Here is a 15,132-nt window from a genome sequence, read left to right on the forward strand (position 1 = left end):
ATGAATGTCATTTCCAGGCCAACTGTGCAGGCTGGTTTTTCTAAGTCATTGTTACCACCTTGAATGCTTGACTATACTCGGCCGATTTATGGTTGGCACGATCGGACACAACCGCAGGCCAGGGAGCAGCGGCAATCAACCTTGGGCTGTTTTAGGAGTTATAATAGGCTGGTCAATACTGGCTCATCCTAGTGCACAGAGCTGCCGATCCAGGTTATCTCGTTGATTTCTTGGGTGTATTTAATGCAGCCACTGCCACATTGATCTCACTTGTAAATTGGGTGTCCGATAGGCCCTTGCATTATTATCTCTACACCCCGACCATAGAGCTGCAAGCCTCGACGGTTTTTCTTTCAGCAGTCAATCCATTAAGCCCTTCTGCCTGTGCGACAATGGAGGATGAATTTAAAGGACTACATCAGCCGGGTAGGTTGAACGAACTATGGGAACAACTTCAAAACGCTCAAGAAGTAAGTTAAACTTTCCACGGTATATCCGAAATCATAACCTCCCGTTGAATGAAGTTTTAGAGTTGTGGCTAAAACGGTATTGAACTTCCAGGTAATGATGGCGTTACGGTCACGCGAACTCGAGCCAGGTCCTCTAGGCTACATGGAAATGCTGGAATTGCTCGATCAACCATCTGTTGCAGCTTTTGCAGCTTTGCCAGAAGAGGCCCGCTCTAAAAAGTGGGAGGAGCTCTTTGAGGAATGTGACGGATCGTTTTTGGATGATTTTTTTCTATACGAAGTCTCCCATTTCGAGTTTCTCCATTCCTTCAAAGTGCTCGATCGGCACATTGGACATGGCAAAATGGAACGGCGGTTGATTCAAGAAGCCCGGCATTTCTTCTACCAACGGACAGAATTTGTCTTTTCCGCAGATTGGATCGGAAAGTTTCTAGCTGATCAGCTCGGACAATGGGACGATGCCGTCCCTGTTGAAGAGCTTGTTCGAAGGGTCATCATTCGAGTCGATCGGCGACGAATGGACGGCTCGAAAATAGCCCAATACCTGCGCCGTTCGCTTGAATTCACCAACATCGAGAGCTTGAAGGTGGAGATTTGGGCGAAAGGAGCACTGGATGGCAGCGATTATGAAACACAGGATACGATTCGGAAAATGGCAGGAGCTGTTCAAGAATTGATCGATAAATTTGAAGATCGCTTTAGCATTTGGAAAATGCGGCTGGAAGAGGAAGAAATGAATGGTTGGAGAGATGATTACATTGGCGAACCGTACAATATTACAGCTTGGTGGGATGGGCCGCCAATTGAATCCTGGACAAGGCTGAAACAGGGCACGGCTTCGTTCCAGGAACTCATGCAAGATCAGATCAAAAGTTGGAAAGACTGGCACGGCTCCGATGATGATGCAGACTAGGATTAGGACGCCTGATGCATCTTTTTGTCGCAAATGGGCGGAAGCCGAGACAGAGACCGAGTCTATAGAACCTTAGAACCTAATGGTTTGTTCTGCTTCTACTCTGAAAGACATTTCACCGGGGGCGCAGGTAAGATGCCCGGATGAGAAAAAGAACCCAGGTTCACTCTATCTCCGTCTGCAGGGGCGTTATTAAGCATGCAGGGAAAGCAAAGAGCAGCAGGACAGGGGGAATCAAACGGGGGAGAAAAAGGAGGGGAAGGAGGAGAAAGAAGAAGAAGAAAAGAGGGGGAGCGGAAGGGTTGCTATTTGATGATCCCATCATTTCACCGCATGATTGCCATTTAGCATAAGACCCCTAATTCAGGCATTACATGATCGCTAATTGGAAACTCTATTTAGTCAATGCTTGCTCCGCTCTAGTTCGCTCACGTCAATGGTCTTCTCGTCTACAAGCCCTTGGTTCAAGCTCATCGGGCTGCCGTGGGATTGCGACAACATATGCTGGACAGCAGTGTAGGCAAAGACCATGGTCGATGCAAGAGTTCCGCCAGCACCGAGAGATGTGGCTCTCAGAACGCAAGCGGATGTGTCCCCCGCAGCATAGAGACCCGGGATGGCCCTCCCATCAGACTGCAAAACCCTGCCGTGCTCATCCGTCAAGAGCCTCTTTTTTCTTCCACCGTCGCTGGTAGAAATCCGAACGGCATAGAACGGAGCGCGCTCGATGGCTCCCATGCAGGAATTCGGCGCAACTCTAGGGTCTCCCATAAACCTCTGGTAGTCATCGTCGCCTCTTTTATGATGGATATCCGTTCCATAGCCGCACATTTCGTTCCAGCGTCGGATGGTGGATTCGAGCGCTTGCCTTGCGATGCCCATCTTGTCTGCCAAGGCGCCAATAGTATCCGCTTCCAGGAGGATGCCCTCGCTAAGAGCTTTTGTAATGTCAGTCCATCGATGGGTACCACCCAGCGTATACCTCTTTCGATAGTTCTGGTCCAAAACTAGCCAAGCCCTCGCATCCTGGGCTAGACGTGCGTCGGCCCTGGCGCGCATGGACCTGGCCGCATCGCCATGCGGCTTGGACTCCGCGAAGAACCGATTCCCTTGGTTATCGACGACGATGGAGAATGGCTTGGAGATCTCAAATATCGCGTGAGTCGTTCTGCCCGTGCGTAGCCCCTTCATCGTCGGGGTTCCCCTGACCTCACGCGTCACGCACGCCTCTGCCCCCATACTCTGGCACAGGGCCACCACATGTCCAATGCTGTCCTGAGGATCATTCGTAGTGTTGTCTTCGTTGCCGCCTGATGGAAATTCAATATCCGAAACTCCCCGGCACTCGTCGAAGTCGCCTGTGGCCAGAAGCACGCCGCGTAGTGCTCGAACTTTGAAAGTCTCCTTTCCTTTCTTCAGCGAGACGCCAACGACCGTGCCACCCTCGTGCCATAGTCCAACAAGCTCCGTCTCGGTGTATATGTCGATGCTCCCGTTATCTCTGCAGATAGATAAAAGTTGTCCAACGAGCGACCGTCCCATTGATGCCGGGCGTTTGAAGTAGAGAGAGCATAGCAAAGACCTCAGGCGCATTCGGCCGATCTTGAGGAAATCTTGGAGAGATGCAAACGGGCGTGTCAATATACGAAAGTCCTCAAATCTGAATACCAAAGGCACCTCACCCTCATGGGAGAGGTATTCCCCTAGTGAACCTAGGGATTCTATGTCGAAGACGGCCGGATCGAGCGTACGGCCGCCGGCTGACAGTGCCTCATCCAGCCCGGGTTGATGATCGGGGAAGCTTGAGCGCGCTTTCATCCACCTGAACCCGCGGGCACGTAGAAAGTCAATCATCTCGGGCCCTTTGGTCAGAAACGCGTCTATGCGTTTCGTGGCTGCTGTGGGCAAGGCGCCGTTGCCGTGTTCATCGGACATCGCAACAGCATTCTCGACATATGCTCTGGCCTGCAAGGTGTAGCCTGTAAGCTGATGAGGCTTCAATATAGGACAGGATTTGACAGTCCGATTTCCCGGCATCCAGATCATTCCGCTTGCCAAAGCTGTCTTGCCTCCTAACGCTTTCTGCCTTTCAACCAGGATGGTCTTGAGCCCTCCGGCTGCTGCAGCACCAGTCAGACCAGCTGCACCGCCACCGACAATCAGCACATCGCAAGTTATAACTTTCTCGGGTAGCTCGTGCATTGCTGGAGTGTGTCGATGCTATTCCTTTGGGGGTAGGGGGTGATGAGATGACCTGTTGAGATTCTTGTGGACGTATTGTTCGAGACAACACGTTTAAATTAGGTGGGATAAGAAGAAAAGACAGATAGACTAGTATCCCCGCCGGGAGCCATAACTCGCAGATCATGGTACGCGATCGACTTGACTTATTGCGCCTCTCTCTCTCTCTCTCCTCTGTTTCTCCTTTTTGGACGTCTTCCAAGACGTGCAGGGCCCACTTTAGACTGGGTATTGAAGAAACCTTGTCAAGGGGCACACAGCCCACAATACACAGCCACCAACCACATGGCCTACGTCGTTGCTTCGCCAATGCCTATACCTAGTGGTCGATATTCAGCCGGTGTAAGTGTTTCTCGGCAAGTCATAAGAGTGAAGCTTATAACTGGCGAACCCAAAGCGCAACATCGCCATGATCCTTGGCTGGACCTCTTCCGCCACTGCTCCCCCTCCGTATATTGGCCACACCGCAAAACCTATGACAATCCCTCGACGCTCCCGGCACAACTTGTCTTATACCAACGTACATCATTTAGAGAAGAAGGCAAGCGTAGCTCTGGCCCCCTGCTACTCTGCTCCCGTCTACCTTTCCGAGCCAAGTGGAGATGAGGCCTCAACCTCAGCCGTTGTCAACGCTACCGGCGTCGCCACATGATGGCCAATTCAGCAGTAAGAAGGAGACCACTGGATACCTCATGGTAATCGGCTAATTTTGGTCACAGGGGGAAGGGAGCATTGGCTGATGGAGGACTCTGACATTGAAGTGTGTCGAATTCTCCAAAGTTTGGCACAACAGACTCGCCCACAAGAGTCACGGGACAAGCGGCGGACACCAGTAGCCGATGGGAATCCGAGTTGGGGGAAAGCAGAGACAATGAATCGCGAGCCCGGACAGAGGCGGAAGCGACCTCGACTTGCTGATCCCCTTTATTATGAAACGCTGTCGCGGCTTTAACGCACTGTTGTTCCTGATAGCCTCTCAGATGTCGGATGGCCTTAGGGTGGGAGCAAACATGGCTCGCAGTACTAGATTGCAAACCAGGGATGTGGGGCTCGCCTTAGTCTGCGGATCGGTGGCCTAGATCCCTTGCATGAGTGCACTGGAGCGGCGAGGGTTGTTGGAGATCACAAGTGTGAGGCGACCAAGGTGGTGGCAAGGTGTGGAAGAAGGAGGAACATTCTACAAGAGATCGTGCCCGTACATAGACAGTGGTTCCCCTACTGCACTTTTAGAAAGAATTAAACAATCTGTATCTTCTCATTTCAACATGGCGGAACTCGCGGCGACGTACCATGAGCAGGGCCGATATGACGAGGCTGAGGGGCTTCATCAAACCGCTTTAGACCTTCGCCGGCATGTGCTTGGAGAAAACCATCCGGATACCAGGCAGAGTATGGCGTACCTCGCCTCCACACAGGAGTCGTTACAACAACTGCCGTCTCTTATAGAATCAGTCCAGTCTTTGGCGATCACGTAAGCCGGCGAATCGGAAGAAGAACGGAAGCCGTGGCACAGATCTTTATGGGAGGTTATGCATGGGAAGGTCGGGCGCTTTCGTAAACTGAGATCCCACAAAGGTAGGACCCTTGATTGATCTCTATTTCTACCTAAGTATCCACCGTATATTTCCCGTAACGGATGACGCATTTGCCGTTTTGATCAGTACCGTTGATGATTGAGGTTGAACTTCCAACGGGTATGCGGCCAGGACTCGGTCGTCAGACGGGCTGTTGATGCCTGAATAGCAAGGCAGCACTATGTTATTGCTGGGAGGGGCAGGGGTCATATGGGACATGTCAACCTAGCACCGATACATGAATGCAGACATCGAACAAAAGATCAGTGTAGATTAAGGATTAAAAGGAGCGTGTGTTTTTATCTAAAGGAGCGACGAGAGTCGGTCTCTTTATACCCGCGTTCGGTCTGCCGATTCATAGACGGTAGGCTGTTGCCTAACGCTAGTTGTGGTCGTTCACTCTCATCGTGATCCTTGCCCCCAACAGTAAGCGAAGGTCTCCGGAGCTTGACAGGACACTGCGCCACACAGTTGGCCCAGTTTCGTCCGTTTTTGGTAAAATTACAATGATAGATTACTGACGCTGAACCTGCACCCCACTGTGCTGTTCAGTACTACACCAGAAGTAATAGGATGCGTTTGACTCAGTGACAGAGAAGCTGGCAGAGTTTATACGGTTTTGAACGGCCCATGCCGCAATGAACACTGGAGTACACGTCTACCTAGCTATCTCAATTTACAGTCGATAATTTATTATGCTCGGAGGTTGACTTCGAAATGAACTCACCTAGCTATAGTATCCACTCTTTCAAACATGCTGTAACCTCAAGATTCATGTAAAGGGTCTATTTTCTACTCTTTGATAGTCAGTCTAGTCATTTCCCGGAAATGTCTCCTGCGAACCGCGACTGCGTGCTCAGGCCGGATTCTGCTGTTCTTAATCACATACAGTCGTAGCGATAGCAGCACTCCACGTTAATCGCTTTCAGCTGTGGCAAATATCTCTTCGCTCCGGCTCCGGCTATAGGGTTTCGAGTGGGGCGTCAAGGTCACATACTTCCTCCAACGCTAGACACTTGGTGCATCTATCTGGCGACATGCACATGCAATCCCATAAACAACGCCTCGATAATAGGCCCTACGCCGACACTGTTCTGGGTCATTTCTTATGAGGACGCATCTACATGTCACTTGTCTCTTTCTATAAGCGTTGGAAGCAAGCAGACCGAGAACGAAATCTAGTATCACACGGAAGAGCACGAGCCGTTTTTTGTCGTAGTATGGCGCAAAACGAGCGGCTTATTGCGAGCACGTACAACGTAGCGTAGGGAGAGCGCGATGATGAGGCTAATACGAATAGGTACTGCGTGATTTTGGAATATCGCTATTCACAACTAAGCGGAGGTATTTACGAATTGTCTCATGAACTATCAATGCTAGAATGACGATGTACGGCTTTATTGAGATCAATGATACCTATTCTTCCTTTCGAGGATTGCTGAAGCTTGAACCCGTTGTTTTACCTCATCCGATGTGAATGCGATGCATTTTGTGCCCGTTGGTAGCACGGTGCTCGCTCCGTTACGGCCTCATTGTATCGCTATGTCGAGGAAAGAACACTTCAACTATTGTTTTGGCCTTCCAACTCAGGGCTTGTAGAGGCTGGGCAGGGTACTCGACGCAGTATGTTCTGTTCCAGTGGCGAAAATCGGCTCTTGGGCGCCCGAGATGGCTTTCCATCAGTGATTGGAATGAAGCGGAGCCACTCGCTAAGTGGCAAGTCCATCAGCTCGGTCTTACCCCCATCTGTCACTGTGAGAATCCTCAGCGTTTGGCCCTCGGGAATCCCCTGCATTATCAATGTAAAGATCGTCGGGGATATGTCAAGCAGCTCTTTCCTCCAAGCCGTGGTGCCGTAATGATACTGGATGAACTCCATGATCTTATCAAGCTCCTCCTGCCCCATCTCCTTCAAGCTATGAAAGGTATAGTCAGTATCGGTATATTATCTAGTTACAAATCGTGACTTACTCGTCCTGTTCAATGCAGAGACCCGGATATATCATCGCACCCCAACCGAATTCCGCGATCAATTTCAAGAAGAATTGGCCTAAACCGATCCACTCGCATAGCTTTTCTCTCGGGAATTCACCTGCGTCGATCAAATGATCGTCGGACGACTTTGAACGAAAGCCCTCTTGTATCATCTCATCGAGTACCGTCTCAGTTTGGAGACGGTCGCATTCGTCGGTGTGTGTTTGACTTTCGCGCCTTTCGATCCTTGCATGTGTTTTTCGTGAGCATTGTATAACTTCTCGTTGTAGCACATGGCCAGCATGACCTCATCAACGCGATATTCGAGAACGGCCAAAGTTGTCTGGTGTTCTGGATGTGCAAGTGCGTCCTCCGCCTCGACTAAGCGACTATGCAACTGAGGAAGAGGCGACGTCGACAGATGAGCACTATCTGTCTCTGCATTTTCGCCTACAAGCTCATCGTATGAACTCCAAATTGTCTTGAAGGCTTGACAAGCACTAGGCCGCGGATTGGCTTCCATTTTCTCGTTCAGCCCCGGAAATGTCGGCAAATCGAGGTCCTGCAACGGCTTGAGCGGCTCGGGCGAACCTGGCGAGTCTAGCGGTTGCGACTCAGTCATCGTTGTTGACGGACTGGACGGCGCAGAGCTTATACCAGAAATGGTTATGTCGACCGGCGTCGCGTCAGCCTCGTACATAGCGCCAAGGGCCACACTCGATGTCAAAGGACCGGTCGTTTCGACGTTCCCGCTCTGTTCCATAGGGTCATGGTAGCAGATGCCGGGTTCTTCGGGTTTGGAAAGATAGGCTATCAGGGGCCGGATGAAGTCGAAGACCTGGTCTGGTGTGAGCCCCTTATGCTGCCACCTATCCAAGACTTGTGAGATAAGATACCTGTGTCACTTTGATAGTGCAGCCTGGAGTACGTTTGCCTTGTGAGCACCGCCTAGTAGTATCATCGACCTGTATCATGGGGGCACGGTCGCGGATGTAGGCCTCCGCGTACGCGGAGAAACCGGCCTTCAGATGAGGCAGGGTGTCCCGGAGCTGGCCTCGTGTCAGACCTTCGCACCACCACGCACTGGGAGTAATCTGTGTGAGAACATACCCAAGACACCTTGATAGTGCAGCCTGAAGTACTCTCTTCCTTGGAACAAGTGCAATGTTCATCATGCTCAGCCTGCTGGTAGAGAAGGCGAGCAAAACTCACCTGTGCCAGTGTTAGATAATCGCTAGATGTTTCTATTTGAAGGGATCCGGGCGAGACATACAAGATCAGCGTAGTAAATCTTGTCAGCGTCAGGAGTAGCCGTCGCCGATGACGCCATCCTGAGGTGGGCAAGAGGGGAAAACCAGGAACTGAGCGCTGAATAGCGACGGAGAGAAAATACTGTTAAGTAATTTATGTGATAGAACCGTACAGTAGCAATCTCGGTCTAAAACATGAAGCTTGGTTAGAGAAGAGAATTGACGCATGCATGGTACATAGACATATTTATAAGGAAACATTGGCGGCGCCATCTCCGAATGAAAAGAACAGAAACAGTTAGTTACGAGAGGTGACGAGGCTAGGAAAAAACCTAAAAACGATCCGATATCGAATCTCGCCCATCAGATAGGCCATTAAAGGCTTTTTCTTCGGTTGTGGGGAGAGGATGGTAAATTCGACGCTATAGCTGGTCGGGTAGGCCATATTCGACTTCAGTGTTGATGGAAGGTTAACTTTTGGATTTGGCTCCTGATATTGACAATAACTACCTCTACGTATTTTCCATGAGGGCTAGGACGGTGGATGATGACTAGACCAGCCACCTCTCGAGCAGATCCTTGCCTGATTAAGTAGTGTTGAAGCTACAGGGAATAGTACAGCGGCCCCTTCGAAACGTCTCTGTGCGACACTGGCGTCATCCAGGATGCCGGTCAAATTAGTTAATCGATGCAACATACAGCAAGCCACATGCCGGCTCCGGCCAGGAATATAACTCTAGAGTAGTTTTCTCGTCAATGAGCCCGTAAATGGCAAGTGAGAGTTCGGAAGAATTGATGATGGTGCGACAGTTGGTTGTTCTTTCCACTTGTGTTGGAAATCCGAGGATCCCCCTTCCTTTCAGGATGCAGACTAGCAGTCTGAAAAGTCCTAGATTTAGAGTTCAAAGTCCTAGATGGAACCACTCAGAGATATAAACCTGAGAAGAACTCTCTAAATAATAAGAATCAAGTTCAATCAACATCTTCACTCAGCACACCTGCGCAATAGAAACAACAACTTATCGCTAGACCTGTTCCGCGTTAGGGGTCTATGGGAGTCCTTTGGTGGAGCCAGCTCCGCTCTGCCGTCCAGGGAAGAGAATCAATCAATCCACGAACGTCCCCCGTGGATTGATTCCCTTCCCCGCCACCACCCCCCGCAGCGGTTGTTAGATCAGCAAGGTGTCCCATATCAGCATGTTCCACACACATCAGGACTTCTTCCCTCCGGTACTCTCCACTTGCAATTTCCGTTCCACACGGATTTCGTCTTCTATATAAGACAGTAACTTCATTCTCTTTTGTATAGTGCAATTGCTCTTTAGATAATCCTCATCAATTGGCAGGTGCCATCAATGGTCCCTGTGGAGCCGATTGTCTGGCACAAGGCCTTCAACATGATCTGCCAGAGAGGCGCAAGGGTGGCAATGCCGCATCGTGACCATCGCCCCGAGCACAGGAGCGGGCCGAGCTACAATAGGATGATGTCAAAGGATCAGAAGGGATAGGAGGATCAATCGTGCAGGATCAGAAGGATAGCATCCTCCCCAACACTGCCTCTGTGCTAAGATGAACTGCAACTATAAGAAACCGACCTTCTTCACTCATTAGATGAAAATCAAGTGCCTTCTTGTATCTTCTCTCCACCCCCGCCTCGCGATAAATAATATTCGCGGTGGAAGCCACGGGACCTAAACTGAAACTTGAACTAGATCAAAAGAATGCCCTTCTCCGAAATCAGAAATCTCCAGATATACAGATCCTTTATCCACCTCCAAGACTACCTAGTACTGCCAGCCATGTTTGCCCCCACCGGGGCAGCCAGGAGTGCCGTAAACGCCACCAACCATCCAAAGAATAACATCAACAAGCCACCAGACTCCGCCGCCACCAAGAGTGAGTAGCTTGAAGACGGCCAGAGGCCAATGGTGTGCGTAAAACTGATCTACTCCGAACGAGCCCAGCAGAAATGAGAGGATCATGGCTGTCCGCTCTTGCTGGTAACACTTGGCGGTGGTGGGGCGCTCATTGAAACCTCCCCACGACCTCTTTGCCAGGTCGAAAGGTTTCACACCCGCTGCCACGGTACTCTGTCAGCGTCGAGGATACCAAGCTCTGCACCTCCGACTCACCGAATGTAGCGTATACCATAGTACCGGCCAGGACCATCGTCAGATAAGCCCCAAGAGCCAGCTTCCAGTGTCGGCGCACAAGACAGACATCGCCTTTCGCTGGGTTTTGCGCGGCAACCCTTCTCGCGACCGCTGATTCGGGATGTTTGTGTTGCATTGGGATCGAGAAGGAGGCTGGCGGTGGGGTCGGAAAGTTTGAATGGATGAATGATGCGATGAACTGAGCTGAGCGTGAAAAGTAGAAGCAGGGGCATTTCTAAGTTAAAAAGACAAGGAGACAGCGGGTAGATAGCTCAAGTCACATCAAGTAACGTATGGCCTAATACATAAAGTTCACCTTGATAGTGATTTGACCTAAGACGGAGAGCTCGGCCATCCGAAAGATCTGTTCCGTAGATGGGGGTCATGCGTCAGATATTGGCCCTTCACCTCACATGCAACATGTCTCGCTTTCGCTCAAACAAGATTCCGCGGTAATTGGATAAAAAATACACTCATGAATGTTGAGCAGCGCCTGGGCCCATATCGGCTTTACGAGACTGGCCTCGTCCTTTGTATCTCTATTTTGATTGGCCATAGCACGTCCTTTTATTCCTCCGGAAGGTTGTGTGGCTTTGCCTCAAGAGGTTAGTTAATCAATCATCATCATCATCGTCGTGGTCGTGGGTGGCAGGTGTAACGTCCAGAAAACGATTAACTGCCGAACATAGCAGGCCACAATTAGACAGCTGATAAAGGACAGCCTATCCGGACTAGGGTGTTTAACAACGAGAGGCGTGAAATCCGAGAATTGTATAAGAACAGCATAAAACCTCTCCAAGCGTGTGGAGATCTGGACCTCGTGTATTTGTGATCAAGGATAATGAAACCGATACTTAGTCTCTTCTCTGTTTCCCTTGTCAGCGCCGCTTGCACCCTCGACTATGCCATCTGGGTCCCTCGTGACGGGGACACATTTGCCCAGGATGTCGGGCAAGCTCTGCCCGGTTTCGATTACGGGGAAGCCGAGGCACTTAATTCCGGTGTTAACATAAACAAGATTTACCCCGGAAGGACATACAAGGTCCCTTATGATGCCAGTATGGAGATCGTTCCCCCAGCTGCATGGTCAGGCGACTGCCCTAGGACCCTGCAGCTGAACCAAAATGCACATTCAAAACAAGCAGGTTCGCCTACTTCTCATGCGGTGAGCAGAGGCAGCCGGGATTCGACGGCCACATCTACAGGGCTTGATAGTACGGCAAACCCATCAAAGACACCGACCGGAACGGATACTTCTGGAGATTTATTCAGTATCCGCTTACCCGGGAGCTTGGAGCCCACAGGCACCCAGTCGACCACCCCAACGACGGATGCCTCCACCCCCGACTCTGCAACAACGGCAACTGGCTCTCATTCTATACAGGAACCGGCGGCAACAGGCACCGGCAGTCCGCTCGTGTGCTGGAAAGAAACCCACCCCGAAGCAGGAAAATTCAGTTCAAGCAAGGAGTCCAGGGTCGATTTCATAGAGTCGTTTTGTAAGCGGCTCGACACTTTCGAGATCAACGCCCAGCATCCCATAGAAGAGGCACCATACGATGACGTCTGGATCGGGATGCAGATGCTACCGTCCTGCCCTAACGACGCCGTCGGACCAGATCATAGCAAATCGTGCCGTGAGGTTCTAGAAAACATCAATGACAAATGCAACGAGGCGGGGGGCGTTTTCCAGACGGAATGTATCTTATATTACTTTGTAAAGCTTGGGACGTAACCGGGGTGGTCGCCAAACTCGGTAACGGCAAGGAGCTTCGTCTATTCTTTTATTCTATACGCAACGTTAATTGCAGGTCTAGAAAGTTACATCCATCGCCAGACATCTCAGTAGGTCCAGTACAATTATTCATTACAAATAGGGATAAATACTCAGCTACTATGTGCATCAATCGGAGACGCCTAGCGGACTTGGCATGGTTCGAAGTCGCAGCCAGGATGTTGCTTATCGCCGCCGGCAGAGATAGAAGGCGTCCAAACTCCGAGAGATCCTTCACTAGCCGCTATGTTGGCCGAAGGTACGTGCATGAGCAAGCAGTCTTAGTTTCCTAGATATAGTGCTAGTTTGCGAGGAGACCAGAGCTCAAAACGCCGCCATCGAGCGTACGCCCTGACTAGTAAAGAATATTATGCATGCGAGGTCTGCCCCGCCCCGAGGCTACATGAGTTATATGAAGTCCTATCCAAAAGTGCAAGTCGAGAAACCCTCTGGTGATGACGATGAAGGCGAGGGCCTACAACATATTAGGACTGCCATGCAAGGCTCAGCGCTCCGAATAGACACGCTCAACACCGTAACTTCGCCGGTTGAGCGACCCAGCATGCATCATCAGTGTTGGCGATCTAGATCACCTGATCTTAGTTACAAACTTTGACTCCGACCCCAGCGTTGGCCCCGACTTGTGCCTTGGCTTCGACTTCGGCCTCTGTCTTTGGTGGCCTTCTGCGTGTTTAAGTTTAGAGCCCCTTGTTTATAATCCGAATCCAGATCCACGTTTCCGATATATACTGCTCCTCAAGAACGGAGCCCGGACAAGACTATGGAGTAGGCAGTCTCGAACACAATGTCAGTTCATAGCAAATCCACACGTTATGCAGCTGTGCGCATGCTGACTTTCCCCTTCTCATCAACGATCTCTTTCTAGAAAAGGCGGAGGAGAGACTTATAATGCGTCCAAGTCCATTGCAAGTCAGTATGGTGCCAGAAGCGGACTATGAAAGGGCCTCTGCTACGCCGGAAGGCTGTTGCTGGCTGGGCGCCCAAGGTCTCTTTCGGTATCTGTAAATACCCTCTCCATACAGGAACAGTGCGTGTTAGCATGCGGGTTACCTTAACTCATCCGCTACGGTACGCCCTGGCCTCAGGTTTTCCATATACTGTGCTCGAAGGTGATCCAGTAACACTGTATGGGACTTTTAAAACTTCACTGACGAAAACAAAAGTTTAAAATCATGCGCTCATTGCGGCGGCAGGCGGACCCCATCTACGGACGCACACTACGGACGCTACGGACAGATGACCCAACTCAAGTGCTTTTCTAGATAGCACGCCAGATAGGGAGCGTTGTATAAAGTACGGAGTAAGTAGCAGTCCTCGAAGGTCTCGTATCCGAAGCAGCTAAGCCTGAGCAAACGTACCACGAAACATTGCTCTACTCCTTCGTACATACCTACGTCATCATCCTGACTAGGCCTCTACAGCGGACGTGGGCGACTCTCCAGCATGGGCCCAACCGAGGTCATAGCCATAACCGCGATTTTGGTCATCTTCTGGGTTATACCCGCCATATTGGCCGCCCATATACTTTTCGTCAATGCTACTCACAAATGGCCGCGCCTGAGGGTAGACATTTGCCTGCGAAGCCTTGCCATTATCGCTACCCCAATACTCGCCCTTTTCTGGCCTGTTGTTCTCGTGTCATCCTGTTCGATGTGGCTTGGCTCCCGTGCACTTGCTTCGCATTCCACCTGCCACGGAGGAGACAGGAATGCCTGGTATTCTTCGGCTTGGTATTGCTCAGCCTGGACGCGAATCAAAACAGGATGCAAACGCAAAATATACACGACAGAAGAAATCCCGGCGGGATATAGAGTGGATGTGGAAAACCAGGTTGCGACCCATCCCCGGTTGAAGACTCAGTCCGAGCTTGTCCGCACCGGGAATGGACAGGATACCGGCATATCCGACCACGATTCGAGCCATCTCAGCCTTCAAGTTGAAAGGATAAATGGGATGGGAGTCGCACAGTATGCCCACCGGTCATGCCAGACAGATCAGGATACATCACCTCCCACATATCAGATGGCTTTGGAAGAGAGGGTAGATAGAGCCGCAATCCCGGATGGACGGACCCCTCTGCCCGCCTATTCCGCCTGACGTATCCCGCTCTTCACGTTCACCACCTTGATTCAACAAAGCGAGTCATTCCAGCAAAAAACACGGGAAGCGCATAGCATAGGGGTTCAGACGGTGGCTTTAGAAAGTAGCAAGGAGGTCGCGAATGGACTTGATTGGTAATGTGACCGGGCCTAGCCACACGTCAGGGCAGGAAAGGACGCAGTAGGCGAGAAATGCAATGGAGAGAGAGGTGATGAGCAAAAATCAAACGGACTCATAAGATGAATTACGACGTTAGCAATACGATTGAGAACCCACAGCGACGCTGCAGTGTTGTCCATGTATGATAATGGGTAACTATCTTCATTGGAGTAAATATCCCTAGGTTCAAAATTATTCTACGGGATATCAATCCCTCCAACTTCAATACTAGGACCTGAGCGATGCCCGTGCAGTCCTTTCTCATAAGCTCTCGGTGGCCTTACTTCGCCAAGTCTTTTTTTTTCTTTCTTTTTTTTTGGGGGGGGGGAATTGGGGTGGCCTGCATACCCTCAGTTGTCAGTAGCCTTTTGATGGCTTTGGTATCATTCTCTTTTTCGTCTTTCCCCCGTTCCTTCCAGTGGCGAAGTATACCGTAGGATATTCCCCTCGATTGTGTGCTATGCTTCACAATTAAATGCATCTCGCATCTCAAGATACGACGG

At 50.6% G+C, this 15,132-nt stretch overlaps 7 protein-coding genes across 7 annotated transcripts; 4 read left to right on the top strand and 3 right to left on the bottom strand.

The window, feature by feature from the left end:
• Positions 1–392: 392 nt before the first annotated feature.
• NECHADRAFT_88491 (uncharacterized protein) lies at positions 393–1,383 on the top strand (the record flags this gene model as incomplete). Its single annotated transcript, XM_003044224.1, has 2 exons — positions 393–470; positions 562–1,383. The coding sequence occupies 2 exons, from the start codon at positions 393–395 to the stop codon at positions 1,381–1,383; spliced, it is 900 nt and encodes a 299-aa protein (XP_003044270.1).
• A 402-nt stretch (positions 1,384–1,785) lies between these two features.
• Positions 1,786–3,585, bottom strand: NECHADRAFT_55166 (uncharacterized protein; the record flags this gene model as incomplete). Its single annotated transcript, XM_003044271.1, has 1 exon — positions 1,786–3,585. The coding sequence occupies one exon, from the start codon at positions 3,583–3,585 to the stop codon at positions 1,786–1,788; it is 1,800 nt and encodes a 599-aa protein (XP_003044317.1).
• A 324-nt stretch (positions 3,586–3,909) lies between these two features.
• On the top strand, positions 3,910–4,276 carry NECHADRAFT_88493 (uncharacterized protein; the record flags this gene model as incomplete). Its single annotated transcript, XM_003044225.1, has 2 exons — positions 3,910–3,966; positions 4,022–4,276. The coding sequence occupies 2 exons, from the start codon at positions 3,910–3,912 to the stop codon at positions 4,274–4,276; spliced, it is 312 nt and encodes a 103-aa protein (XP_003044271.1).
• Positions 4,277–4,889: 613 nt separating this feature from the next.
• On the top strand, positions 4,890–5,099 carry NECHADRAFT_55157 (uncharacterized protein; the record flags this gene model as incomplete). Its single annotated transcript, XM_003044226.1, has 1 exon — positions 4,890–5,099. One exon carries the CDS (start codon positions 4,890–4,892, stop codon positions 5,097–5,099), a length of 210 nt encoding a protein of 69 aa, XP_003044272.1.
• Positions 5,100–6,759: 1,660 nt separating this feature from the next.
• NECHADRAFT_88494 (uncharacterized protein) lies at positions 6,760–8,502 on the bottom strand (the record flags this gene model as incomplete). Its single annotated transcript, XM_003044272.1, has 6 exons — positions 6,760–7,114; positions 7,170–7,418; positions 7,451–8,034; positions 8,069–8,221; positions 8,283–8,384; positions 8,446–8,502. 6 exons carry the CDS (start codon positions 8,500–8,502, stop codon positions 6,760–6,762), a joined length of 1,500 nt encoding a protein of 499 aa, XP_003044318.1.
• A 1,704-nt stretch (positions 8,503–10,206) lies between these two features.
• NECHADRAFT_88495 (uncharacterized protein) lies at positions 10,207–10,808 on the bottom strand (the record flags this gene model as incomplete). Its single annotated transcript, XM_003044273.1, has 2 exons — positions 10,207–10,510; positions 10,555–10,808. 2 exons carry the CDS (start codon positions 10,806–10,808, stop codon positions 10,207–10,209), a joined length of 558 nt encoding a protein of 185 aa, XP_003044319.1.
• A 608-nt stretch (positions 10,809–11,416) lies between these two features.
• On the top strand, positions 11,417–12,424 carry NECHADRAFT_88496 (uncharacterized protein; the record flags this gene model as incomplete). The annotated part of the gene is made up of 2 exons (XM_003044227.1): positions 11,417–12,275; positions 12,387–12,424. The coding sequence occupies 2 exons, from the start codon at positions 11,417–11,419 to the stop codon at positions 12,422–12,424; spliced, it is 897 nt and encodes a 298-aa protein (XP_003044273.1).
• Between the last annotated feature and the right edge of the window lie 2,708 nt (positions 12,425–15,132).

Source organism: Fusarium vanettenii (genome assembly GCF_000151355.1).
Source record: "Fusarium vanettenii 77-13-4 chromosome 14 genomic scaffold NECHAsca_23_chr14_3_0, whole genome shotgun sequence".
NCBI lineage: Eukaryota > Fungi > Ascomycota > Sordariomycetes > Hypocreales > Nectriaceae > Fusarium > Fusarium vanettenii.